At 35.7% G+C, this 13,767-nt stretch overlaps 1 protein-coding gene across 19 annotated transcripts in view; it reads left to right on the top strand.

Annotated features, from left to right (window-relative positions):
- The window catches only part of lmo7b (LIM domain 7b), a 122,055-nt gene that overhangs the window by 12,077 nt on the left and 96,211 nt on the right, over positions 1-13,767 (top strand). For 12 of the 19 annotated variants that reach the window (XM_081361744.1, XM_081361757.1, XM_081361752.1 and 9 more), the window contains exons 9-12: positions 1,955-2,114; positions 6,920-6,949; positions 7,622-7,829; positions 10,636-10,781. In XM_081361744.1, the coding sequence (XP_081217870.1) occupies positions 1,955-2,114; positions 6,920-6,949; positions 7,622-7,829; positions 10,636-10,781 (544 nt within the window). Of the gene's footprint in view, positions 1-1,954; positions 2,115-2,633; positions 2,940-4,316; positions 4,623-6,919; positions 6,950-7,621; positions 7,830-10,635; positions 10,782-13,767 lie in introns of all 19 variants that reach the window. The other 7 variants (XM_081361742.1, XM_081361751.1, XM_081361753.1 and 4 more) reach the window with 2 other exon arrangements.

Here is a 13,767-nt window from a genome sequence, read left to right as displayed (position 1 = left end):
AAAGTTGTCCATTTATGTTCACGATTGTGCTGCATTCACTCACAAAAATAAATGTTTTATATATTTACGGTAGGCAATTTACTAAATATATTCGTGGAATATGATCTTTGCTTAATATCCTCATGATTTTTGGCATAAAAGTAAAATTGATAATTTTATTGATAATTCTATTGTCACAAATATACCCGTCCAACTTGTGACTGGTTTTGTGATCCAGGGTCACATTTGTGTAATGCCCTTTTTTATTGTACTAGTGTGCTCTTTTTAATCTGGTCATCACAGTGAGAACTTTGCAGAACTTGTATGTTTAACGTCATTACTGATTAACGTCATTCCGAATGAATCCAATCACGTTTCAGATTCTGAAAGTAAAGTTTATGCACTAGATTTAAAATCTAAATAAAAAAACACCTAGATTTATTTTATTCAGCAAGGATTAATTCAATTGATTAAAATGTAACAGTAAATACTTTTACATTGTTAAAAAAAAAACTTTTAAAAAAGATTCAAAGAATCCTGAAATAAAACTGAACAGTTTCCACAAAAAAATATTAAGTAGCACAACTGCGTTCAACATTGATGCTCATTTTGATCAAATAAATGCATGCTTGGTAAACATAAAAGACCGATCGCATCAACCCACAACTTTTGAACGGTAGTTCAAAACTTTGAGCACCCTAAACTTTGCGATCTAATTTAAAAAGGATGTTTGTGGCTATTACATCCATTTCAAATTAAATTTCTGTGCATATGTAGTCCATCAGTCAAAAACGGCTAACGTGTGAGAATTTCACTGGAACTAACTGCGATATCTAAAATAAAATCAGACATGCATTTTAGCAATTTTTTGCACAAATTTAGTCTCTTCCACTGACCATTTCATAAGATGTAGGTAAATAAATAAACGTGAACATTCACATGACATTAATGTACACCATGACACTTAATTTGAGAGAGTAGTTGGAGTCAGAGGTTTACATGGCTAATATTTTCATATTTAACAAATTATTTAAGATCTACACAACCAGTTTTAATCTGACGGGAATTCCATTCGGATCGAGCTCAGTTGGATTGATTGAGGTGTTTACATGTAGGCTTTTCAGTCCGACTGAGCAATCGATCCGATTATTAAAAGATTATTTGGTTGCATGCAAATTTAGCCATGGTTTCTTAATCTCAAATGAGCAAAATCATCAAACATTTACTTCAGGGCATGATGGTACATACAGTTGCTTAAATATTTCCAAATTTTATCACCAAAATCACAATGTCTTGTTTACTTTGTGACTTCGATATTGTATCTCTCAAATACTTGGTAATGACAGTTCAGTGCCTAGACCTTGTCCCTTCGCCCCATCCATTCACGTAAGTGTGACATTCCCAAACGTTCCACACCAATTTGGTAACGCACAGAGCTGCTGCCAAATGAAGGCAGGCTTGTGCCTGAGAGACTGCATTACTGCATGGAAGGCTGTTTGGTGCTCTAGCGCTGTCATGATGATAATGTCAGTGGATCGCAGTAGCCGTGAAATTTCACAATGCATAATATCACAATGCATAATTTCACAGTTGATACTAATATCGGTACCACAGCAAAACTAATATGCTATTTAACACTTTTATTTGAAAAACATTCAATTAAGATAGTTGCATCATAGCCTGCAAGTATTTCTCAAATAAGTAAACAAATAAAATAAAGAACAAACCAAGCAATAAACAAGCATAATTAAACATTTGGAAAGTTAAAAATTTAAAGTTCTCTGAGGTCCACTTATAATGTAAGATTTTTATATTAAAAGCAGTCATAAATGGCCATTTATTTCAAAAATTTCTACCCTGATTTTGACCCCCTGGTTTGAAACACAAGCCGCATTTCCGTTACCCTTAAAATTGCGCGAATGTAAATTGCGAATTGAAAATACGCAAATACTTTTTTGCTCTGGTCTTCACCCAGGTTGCTTTAGTGACGCAGAAGCGGAACATTGCTTCAGGATGGCGGAAGGCAGTAAAAGCGATGCCCCCATCAGAGGAAGGGTGCATGTCCCATCTGCCCTGAGGAAGAAAAGACCGGAATACCAGCAGGGAGACAGGAGTTATGCAGGCCACCTCACCAGGTATGCTACTCTATTCTGGCTCACTTTCGCTTCAGAAACTGACTCCGCATAAAAATGTTGGATGACAAATTTTTGCTAAGCTTATAACAGATATTCAACAGGGTGTCAGTGGGTTCTTAAGTTTAAAAATGTTCTAAATTCACTTATCTAAATTTCCAAAAAGGCTGTAAAGAATCTTAAATATCTTGCATAATTGTTGTTGTTGTTGCTAATATGTAAAAACTGAAATAAATTCCTATTAATTTTAATTTAATCATCAGAACATTGAATATCATTTAAAAGACTTTAATATTTTTTTTTTTAAACTTCAATTGACTCAACAATGCTTACTGCACCTTTTAAAATGGCCTGAATTAAAAATTTCTTTCCATTAAACATGTATATACTTTTGCTATAATTAAATTGTGCATATAAGATTCTTTTCTTCAGTTAATTGTAAAAGGTTTTGACTAGCACACCTTTTCTCCGTGTAATTCGAGGTGGTTTTCTTAGTCTCTCCACCTCATGTTTTGGCTGTAGCGAAAGTGGGCGGGGCTTAGGCCACAACCTCCCACCTGCTTCTGCCTTCCTCCAATGGGCAAGCAGTTACCAGAGTGACAGTGACTCTGACACGGACCACCCTGAACCAGACCTTGTGCAGGACGACCTAGCGAGTCGCAGATTTCGCTCTGTAACCTCTATGGCCCCCGTGAACTTTGCAATCCCTTCAAAGCCCTCGGGCCCCAGGGTGGCCACTATGGTGACCCCAAGTGCTAGGAAGTCATGGCTCACCTTTTCAGATGCTTCACGGCTAGCTGCAGTGCCACCACACAAATCAAACCAGAGGTCAGAGTTTAGAGAGTGTTTCGTATATACAGTGTGTCTGCAGTGGTGCCCTAATATTTGGTCTTATGTACATCCAACTGGTCCTAACCACTTTGCTTTGCTCATGAAAAGCAATTATGTCTTGATTGCGAATAAATAGGCTTATTAATTTAGAAGATGTGCTTAGTTTTTCCTAAACTCGTGTTCAACTCTGATGGAGCTTGTTTGGAAGCATTATTGCTTTGCCTGATCCTTCGATTTCAAGAATCATGTTGGCATTGTGTGGGTCTTCACTAATTAGCTGATCATTCATCTCATTACCAGAACTAATTGTGGTTTGATGTTGCTGTGCATTCCACTAACTAGCACTAAAAACAAAGGTGCGGTTAACAGTTCTGAGGCCTGTTGCATGAAGCTGGTTTAAGTTCCTACAAAGGTAAGTTTGAGATTAGTTTGTGTAAACTCTGTTTTTTCGGGATCAAGAAGGTGAATTGGTTTTTAGAGGTGTTCATCGACATTATAACTTGCGTTACGTGGCTAACCTGTTCCAGAGGGCTTAGAGATCACAAACAAAAACCTGGACCAATCAGCTGCAGCAAAGCGACATATAGTATCTGATGCATTAAAGCCACTCCCACTGTCTAGCTCCAAATTAAAGGAGAACTCCGGTCAACATTGAGCTCATTTTTTGGTAAATTTGGAGTGCTGTCAGTACAGAGAACAACGACAAAAATCGGTGTTGCCTACACCGTGTTATCCTCTATTTAAAATTTGCACCCTGTTGACTTCAATGGGGCAAGTTTTAAACCTGCTTTTAGCCTCTTAACATCCTTGATGTGTCATTACAAGTGCACAGCTAATGTGAGTGATTCCTTCAGAGTGAACACGAGTGAATCTGACTGCAGTAGATGTGAAAGATATGAATAAAAATTAAGTTAATTTGGCCAGCGCTCATACCTGTATTTATTTCCTGTTTTCGGTCGAAGTCCATAGTAGTCGATTGTCGAGTTCACGCGCATGATCATAGGTAACTAAGCAACAGTGGAGAACTCGACAATCGATTACTGTGGACTTGGATCAATCTGATGCTCTCCATATTCCATGTGATTGGCTGTTCGCTACACGTGTCACACTTTCAGGTGCACACGCTCCAGAGTTAATCACAAACTCTAGATCAAACCTGAGTTGACAGAGAACGCTTGTACTGAGTGCTGTGAGGCAACTGAACCTGATCTAAACCAGGTTTTATGTGCATGGGTTTGTCAAATCCAATCCTTCAGAAACTCAGGTTGTTCAGCTAGCTTCATGCAACAGGCCACTGCATGCGTGTCCATGCATGTGCTTCTTGGAGACATTTTTGCTCTCATCTCATATGGATGGCTCTTTCTTGGGAAGCAGTGTGTCCTCCATTCCTTCTGAAAATGGATCCCCAGAATGTGAATCTGCTACTTTGGAGGAAGAGTTTCTTCAGCGATCCCTGAACAATGGCATGAGTGACTCCGATGAGGACAGAGGTTATGCCGATCCAGTGCTGGACGATCTTTACACACGTCGGGTGCTCATCTCCGAGCATCAGACCTCCATCAATGCTGATTCAGACAGGTTCCTGCCCAAATATTGGACCCCTGAGGAAGCTCTACATGTGAAAAAGATCAGGCTAGGGTCCCAGCGCAGGCCATGGTATAAGAAGATGCAGGGCTTCAGGTTTGTCTTATAATAGAGAGAAAGAGGGTCTTTTTTATAGCTTTATAGAACCAGTTGGAAATCTGGAAAAGAATACCAACTAACTTTTTTCACTGATCAAAATGAAGCATGTTTTAGATGTACTCTAGGTAGTGCCTGAAATGAAATCTATAAAATATCATAATTGCTGTTCAATACAAAATCTGATAATATATGCTTGTTTTTCAAATTATTTCTTCACAATTTCCATGTCTAAACCCTTATAGAGCCACTGTATCAAGTTAGCAACCCTTGTTTTTCAGTAAATATTGGTTAAAAAGTACATAACAGCAGGTTACTTTTATGAAAAGTATTGCTAACTTTTATGGATTAGATTTATCTATTTTTAGAGAATTGACTTTACATTTTTGTCTTAATTTGCAACACTTGTTATAGAAAAATAATTTAAAAAACTAATGTTATTTGATTAGTTTTTCTCAAAATTCACCCCATAATGAAATAAACAATCACCCCCACACACCACACACACACAATAACCTTTTATATATGTGATGATCCTATGGTCTTTATTTTTGTTGTTTAAAATGTCCCTGTCTTTTCTTTTTCCTCTGCTTTTGCTTTCTCCTTTTTTTTTTTCTCACTCTCTGTCTCTCCTTTCTGTAGCCGAAAGATGTCTGGTTCCTCTGAGGACGACACTGATTTTGACATCACTCCTTGGCTAGCTGCACCTGCTCCAAACTTTTTTCATGATCCCAAATCCCCCCACACCTTTTGAGCAATTCTTGCGCTTTTATTTTCTTGTGCAGTAGTGCATTGGATAATTAACTCAAGCATATATATTTGGAGAAGGATATTGTAATAATAATTAAATGCAGAAAATGTTTGTATTAAAATGTACTTCGTAAATAATTAGTGTAATATTGAAAGCTTTGCTTAATTTTGTTAAAACATTGGTTTGCAATATTGATGTAGCAAAGTTTTAGCAAGTACAAGCAGTTTATACAGCAGATACTATGTATGTTTGTATCAAAACTTTGCTTCCTTTTTAATGAAGCTTGATTTTAAGGCTAATGTAGCAGTTGTGGCCATCTTGAAGTTGTAGCAAGTTGTAGCTAATTTGGTAACATCCATTAAATATTGGATTGTAATTTCAGTGTTAGACTCATTTATTTATAGGTGTGAGATGACTTGGCCCAAGCATGGATAAAGAGTAGTCCATCTAGCACATTTAGATACATAATTGCCAAAGAATGCAAGCACATGTCCTGTGTGAACAGTCCCTCAGACTGCATTTGTGCAGTAGCCTCCAATAAGACCCAATTGAAGTGAAACCTAGAACACTGTGAAACCATTAGCGATTGTCTTGCTGTGGTTCACATTTTAAAGGTAGGGTAGGCAATTTTCAGAGCGGCTAGTAATGGCAAGTTAGCTTTAAAAGCGTGAGATCCCACCCTCCCTTCAGAGTGTCTCCAGAGCCACATCTCCTTCAAAACACATGATGCATGATACTGTTGCACAGCAGAGTTTGCAAAGCATCATGAGACCATAATTGGTGTTAAACTACTTCATTTCTCAAAGCACATAATACCATAATAATGAAAAAAAAAAACAGAGAGCACTGATTTGTACCACTTGACTGCTGCAGATTAATTTTGGCATTGATAGTCGTTCTTTGATAGTTAAATTTGAGCAATTAACCGCTCTGAGTATAACGTCACAGGTTTCCATCTCTTCCAAATTACAGTAGTTATGGCGTGAACGCAGCATAAGCTCATTGTTTTGGTTCAGGAGGAACTGTAAAAGGTGGCTGCAGTTTCAGTTGTGTTGCTCGGCTTCATTTAAAAAAAAATAAAAAAATTAATTAATTGATTTTTTTGTGTGTTTTTTGGGACTTTCTGATATGTTAGTGTCTGAAGTCAAGCAACTTGCACAAAAAAATGTCAAATCAACTTAAGTTTTGTAGGCCAATAAAAAAACAGCTCAGTAACGTGTCATTTGTGTGAATTTTTACAACTTATCTCTGAGACTATTATTTGCATTCACTTTTGTATAGTATGTACTTTACATTTAATGGAATAGTTCACTCTAAAATGAACATTTGAAAGCCTGTCTTCATTGTAATTGCATGGAAAACAGGAACTGGTACCATTGTCTCAATTTTTCCTTTGGTCTTACACAAAATAACAAAGTTTCATTAAGTGGGTGGGTAAATAAATTAATTTGTGGGTGAACTGTTAGTTTTAAGTGATCTTCTGTGGGGAGAAAAAAAATCTATATCCATCTGGAATTTTCAATCACATATTTCCATGGTTTCCCAGATTTCCCGTCAGACACTCTCGGTACACTGGGTGAGTTCAGCATTTTTAATGTTGCTTCAGTAGTGGTGTCATCTTGTGCTAGCAAAGGCCGGATATCTTTTGCATTTGTGTTTTCATTTTGCAGCCTGCTTTTTTTCTGTTTAAATGTGTGGTTTTTTTATTTTATTAAATGACTTGTCCTTCAAGTAATTTAATCATTACAAAACATTTTAGAAAGTGATGCATGCTATAGCAGTGCCATGTGTTTGTCTCTGCAATACTGTACATAAGCTTATCTTTGTTTTATGGTGTAAGCTTTAATGCATACGCTTGTTATATATTGTATCATAGCGTTATACTGATTATTTTTCCTTCATTGTTGGGTCTTTGCGAGCTTTAAGCAAATGGGGACTATATATATACAGTATACATAGTCATCTTATGTATGTACAGTATCTTAGTTGTATGTGTGTTTCTGCTCATCTCTTTATTTACTTTATGCTGCTAATGGCATTATGGCAGTCTTTGATGCAGCTTGAATGGAGAGACAGAACTGTATCAGGTCTTATTTAACCTCTAGATGTCAGTATATCCATCTGTACTATTAAGAGGGATTTACAATCAAATATTTCCATGTATTTCTGCAAAATCCAACACTGCAGCCTTTTGGTAGTTTGAATGGAGATTAGCATTTAAATGACCATGTCCATCTCCACTCAACAGAAGCAAATCCATGGGTGACATCCCATTGGAGCCCATACCCCAGGAATCTGACAACTGCTCCAGCTTTGACCCGCTGGGGTCACGCCACGTTCACCAGAGGTCTGTTGGAGAGCTGACCCTTGAACCCTCAGCCATACAGAGAGTTCAACAAGAGCAGTTACAGAACATGAGGGCCAGAATGAAGGAAAGTGAGGCCAAGTGGCACGAAGTGAGTGATCCTTAGTTATTTGAGTAACACATTCTATGTCACAGTGGTGGAACTACTGAACACACCGATTATAATAGCCAAAAATGTTTAAAGTCCTCCTGTGGTGAAAATCAAGCTTTTAATGTTGTTTATGTCTGTGTGGTGTTTTTAATATGCTTCAAACCATGTGCAAATTCATAGTCAACACTATTGAATAACTGAGTATTTTCTCTTTAAAACTGCAGTGAACCAAAAATGCGGTTTGATATCACAAACTACCTTGTGACCAATCACGTTAACGTGTGATCGTCAACGAGTGGATCTCTGAGCTGGTGTGAGTGGAGGCGGAGCTAATTTGCATATTCATAGTACCGTGTTTACATTTTAATCATTTAGTAGACTCTATAATCCAAAGTGACTGACAGCATCTATTGTTCTCCTCATTTGTAAAAGTAACAATAGGGTAGCAATATGCAAGTGCTGTGACCAGTCCCAGTTAGTCTAGCATAGTACAGGTAGCGAGACTTTTTTATTTTTTATTAATAAATAGATATAGAATGGTAAGTGTTAGTATTAATGGGTCAAGTGTTGCCGAAAAAAGATGCGTCTTCAGCAGTTTCTTCAAAATGGCTAAAGTCTCAGCAGCTCGGGGTGAGTAAGGCTTTGAGATGGCAACACGAGGCGCAATTCACCTGCAGGACGCAAGCTTCTGGATGGCACGTAGGTCTGGAATAATGAGTCTAAGTATAGGGGTGCAGAGCCAGTGGTTGTTCTGTTGGCAAACATCAGTGCCTTAAATTTGATGCGAGTGGAGTGCAAGTTTTTGAGGAGAGGTGTGACGTGTGCTCTCTTCAGTTTGTTAAAGACCACTCTTGCTGCAGCATTCTGGATCAGTTGCAGAGGTTTGACAGTGAATGCTGAAAGGCCTGCCAAGAGAGCATTACAATAGTCCAGTCTGGATAGAACAAGAGCTTGGACAAGGAGTTGTGTAGAATACTCTGATACAAAGGGCCTGATCCTCCTAATGTTATATAAGGCAAATCTGCATGACCGGGCAGTTCTAGCAATGTGGTCTGTGAGGTTTACCTGATCATCAATCACAACTCTAAGGTTCCTGGCTGTCCTAGATGGAGTTATGGTTGACAAACCTAGCTGAATGGAGAAGTTGTGATGAAGTGTTGGGTTAGCTGGGACCACAAGCAGATCTATCTTTGCAAGGTTGAGTTGAAGGTGGTGGTCCTTCATCCAGTTAGAAATGTCTGTCAGGCAGACTGAGATGCGAGCAGCTACCATATACTAAATGATGCAAGGGTGTAGAGTAACATTAAAGCTATTTTAAGGCATGAATCATTTTTCTTTCAAGGAATTTTTTTTTTAAATATGTCATTTTGGTGATCAAAGATGAGTTTTAAGGGATACAATTATTGACTACAGGGACACTTTAAAGGAATAGTTTGCCTAAAAATTACACTATTGTTCTAAACTTCCATGACTGACTGACTTCTGCTGAACACAAAGGATAATCTGAAGAATCTTGTTAACCAAACAATTTTGGTTTCTATTGACTGTCAAGACATTTTCTCAATATGTTTTATTTCCACAGAAGAATGAGTCTCACACAAGTTTGAAACAACATGATTGTTAGTAGTTGACATAATTTTCTTTAAACTGTAATGCTTAAAGGAATAGAGGCATTAGCAGCAACCTTATATAATTGCAAAAATAATGACGGTTTCAAACAATCGTCTGCTATTTTTCAAAACAAATAGTCCCTCTACAAACTTGTTAGCCATTAACTTAAAAATTTCTGGTGACATTTTCTGTGTGTTAAAATATTATATAACAATATCCATAAAATATTGCTTAAAGGTACAATATGTAAGATTTTTGAAATGAAATATCCCCAAATCACTTGCACATTGTGATATATTTCCTGCAGTTGTGTAGCCTACTTCCAATATCCCAAAGGTTCCCAAAGATTTTTAATTTAAGAGAAATTCCAATTTTTAATAATGGCTCGTCCCTGTTTACTTTTCGCCTGTCAGTGATGTAATATCCACATTATCCCTGGTTTTCGCTCGTACTGCCATAGTAACCATGGCGACAGATGTGGACAAATGTGTTATGTTATTCTAATGTTGTTATTCTCATATAGACAACAAACTAACACATAGAATAACATTATCACACTAAACTGCATTTGAGTGTGTTGAAAGTTATAGTGTAACGTTAGACCAAGTGAAACAGCGCTGCGTTACCTCACAAGTTTAATTTGTCTAATAAACTGACCTATGTGAGTGGTGATTTAGCATTTGTATGTAGTTCAGTAGAATGAAATGTCCTCATTCCTTTATATCCGCGGGACTCGTGTGTGGAGCTGATATCGGTCTCTTATTAGCAATCGCGACCTGCTTCATCATACCACAGTCATGTTAAAAACATCAATGTATTCACTCATCCATAAACATTATTAGATCCTTCAGCATGACGACAAGTTCCATAATTCCGCTTATGCGTCATCGACCTACGCCTTTGTTATTGTAAGAGGTTAGCGACCCCTAGCGGCGAAAAAAAAATTACATATTGTAGCTTTAAGCATCTTATAAGTTTTCTCCATGATGTTGCTACTTCTGGATTGCCACTGTGGGGGGCCTTAGCGAGCCAAATAATGGCAGAAATGTTTTCGACTGGCCTTGGAGAAAACTCTTACCCATCTTCGATCATTTACACATCACGCTGATGTTATTGTCTGACAGGTGTTCTTTCGTTTTTGTTTTCTCACCATATTTTCTCATTTATCACTCAATTTTCACCTCTGTCATTGCAGGATCTGAGCAAGTGGAAGAGTCGGCGGCGGAGCACAAACTCTGACCTACACAGAAAGCGTGAGGAGAGGGAGCAGATTGAACTTATTAGTGGGGAAGGGACCAGTGCCATCAGGACTGCACAGCTCACCGGGGGGCCGGAGGAGAGGTGTTTTATAATATAATGTATTTTTAAAAGTATGGTATTTGGGGTAAAATGCACCCCTGCTGTCGGGGCAAAAGGCACAATAATTAACATGATAAATATCTGGCTGACTTTTCCATTTGTTGACATGACATGGGTAGATTTAGATGGTAAATATCATATATTAAGTTGGGTGTCCACCTTAGAAATAATCACTATATTTATGGTGAAACCATATTTAAAAATATGATATTAATCATATATAATAAAATATAATTTAATGTTACTACTGTAAATCTATATTAAATTATGGAATCTCATTTGATGATTTCAGAATCTTTACTTTTTAAAAAGAATTTTGTTAATGTATTTTTAAAATATATTTTTATAATGACACATTTTAATGACGATGAATACATTTTTGTTCAATATATGCACTAAAATAAACAGAAAATAGTGCAAACTTATGGTGGACCAAATTACTCAATGTAATTAAATACTTAATGAATTCAATAAACCTTTAAATGCACCAGTTAATTATAAAATAAATATAAAATTATTAATTAAATAAAATAAATCTAAAAATAAGTGTATCGATTTATTTGATAAAATGCATCGATTTATTTAATAAAATCTAATTTTTTTCATAATAAAATGTGCTTTTTCAAAAAGCTGTTTTTCATAATAATATGCTCAATTTAGGAATGACGGGTTTTTGACGAATCCAGTATTTCCAAAGCGATTTTCCCCCAAAATTTTATTTGCCAAAGTTGACCAATGCCAATCAACATGCAACAACACTGCTTGGTGCCAATTTGCTAATCCTTTCAGATTCTTGAAAGATTTTTGCTCATAATTTGCTAATACGCTAATTCAATGCTATATCAAATATGTACAATAAATAAATAGCATTACGATGTCCAGAAATCAATTACAATAGTACATGGTGTAGTAATAGTAATAGTAAGAGTGTAATGTATCGACATGTATTGACTTGATGTTCAATGTGATGGTTTCATTCTTAAGTCTACTATAATACAATATATTGTTAGTCCTGAGATTCTTCACTTTAGTGCAACAAACAGCATGATTTAAAAAACATCCAGTGCTAGATCGCCTCTTATTTAAGACAAATTAACATCAACATATGTTTCATTTGCATTAGGTATATCCGTGCAATGACATATTTTTAAAAAAAATAGTAGTGGTTACAATAGAGTCTGGCAAAACGTGGTGGGGACGTGTCCCACCTGCAAATTACACTTGTGAGTAGATTCAATCCGGAGATATGTGAAAGATATTGTCTCATTTAGATGGATTTGTCATGTCTGCCCACTTCAACTTTAAAACAATTAGTGCCAAGCAGCACCCACTGCCTGTTGACTAGCATTTGTGAAATGTCCTCTATTATGAACAATCTTTGGGAAAATCGTGCTTTGGAAATACATGATTCATCAAATGGGTATCATTTGTAAATTCAGCATATAATTATGAAAATCACACTTTTATTAGGAAAAATAATAATAATATTTAAACAGTAATAGTGTGTGAGAGGATATTGTGAAAATAAATAAATAAATATAAAAATAAATTAAACAAATGTTTATTTTTTTTCATGGAATTTTACAAAATAAATATACATTTAATTAATAATTAAATTAGTTATTTAATAATTATTTAATTATTTCAGAATAAACTGGTGCATTTGTTGTTATATTGAATTAATTTTTTTATTTAATTTTGGTCTTCCTTACAAACTTTGCTACGGTGATTATTTTGAACAAGTATTAACTAAGACATTGTTAAAAACATATTATTTGATATTATATTATTTTATAGTATTACTTTATAGTATTATATATATATATATACATACACATATATGAAAAAAAAACAAAAAAAAAAACCGGTCCGTCATTCTGCTTACCGGTAACTCCTTTTCTGTTCATGGTAGAAAGAAAGTCATGTGGGTTTTGAAAATCATGATGATAGATGAGAACAGAATTATTATTTTTGTGAATTTATGTGCCAGATTTACATAGGAGGCATGTTTTTGTGCATAAAGGAATACAAGTAGAATTTGCACTGACATAGCACATGCAAAAAAGTTCAACTGTTTAGTGAATTTCCTTAGTCTGTATCTGTAACACTTCACAATAAGGTGTTAGTTATTATTATGTATGCATATATAGTTGTATTAGTTACTACCAGGGTTTCTGCGGGTCTTAAATTCTTAATTTCCCTTGCAAAAACCCTGTAGTCCATTTACAGCATTTATTAATCTGAATGATAATTTCTGCATATACATTTCAAGTTCCAATTAATATAAACAATAGTGTATTAATAAATTAACAGATTTAAAGGGCAATTCAGTAGTTCTTTAGCTAGTTTCAGCATCGCTGTTCATGTATTTTTAAGTATCGTTCCCACAATGCTGTTTAATGCTGGGGTCGGTTGCGTGAACCGCTAAGACTAGTTTTAGTTGGTTAAGGATTTTTATTTCTTTTAAGACTGTTCATAACTTTTTGGAGTCAGTTACATAAAATGAAGATTGGTATAATTTGATCCCAAAACGTAACTGCTAGTGGGTCATAGATCTTAAGACACTGGCTTAACATAATGGACCCTTTATCTGTCTAACAGAAAGAAGCTACCTTGGCGTTATTACTCAGAATGTTCTGTCATCAGCTTGTTTTTTTTGTCGGTCTTTGTCTTCTGCCTTCAGATCTGCACCACATATAATTTTTTTTTTATAGAGAACTATTACAGAACAGCCTTCATCTTATTTTGAGTGTACGCCATTCAGATGGCTCTTCATAAAATCAGTTCATTTTTTAACGTGTACAATTTTTTCAATTGGCATCAAACTACTGAACGCACCTTTAACAACGAAGAATAATACATTTGTATATTAGCATCCATCTAGATTAAAAAAAAAAACGATAAAAATGTTTCATTTATTAAATTATTCCTAATGCATTTAGTGATGTTATCTAAAGTGCTACCACTT

This window comes from Scardinius erythrophthalmus (assembly GCF_964197995.2).
Source record: "Scardinius erythrophthalmus genome assembly, chromosome: 3".
NCBI classification, from domain to species: domain Eukaryota; kingdom Metazoa; phylum Chordata; class Actinopteri; order Cypriniformes; family Leuciscidae; genus Scardinius; species Scardinius erythrophthalmus.
The sequence above is the reverse complement of the archived record's forward strand: the minus strand, read 5'-3'. Positions and strand labels throughout refer to the sequence as shown.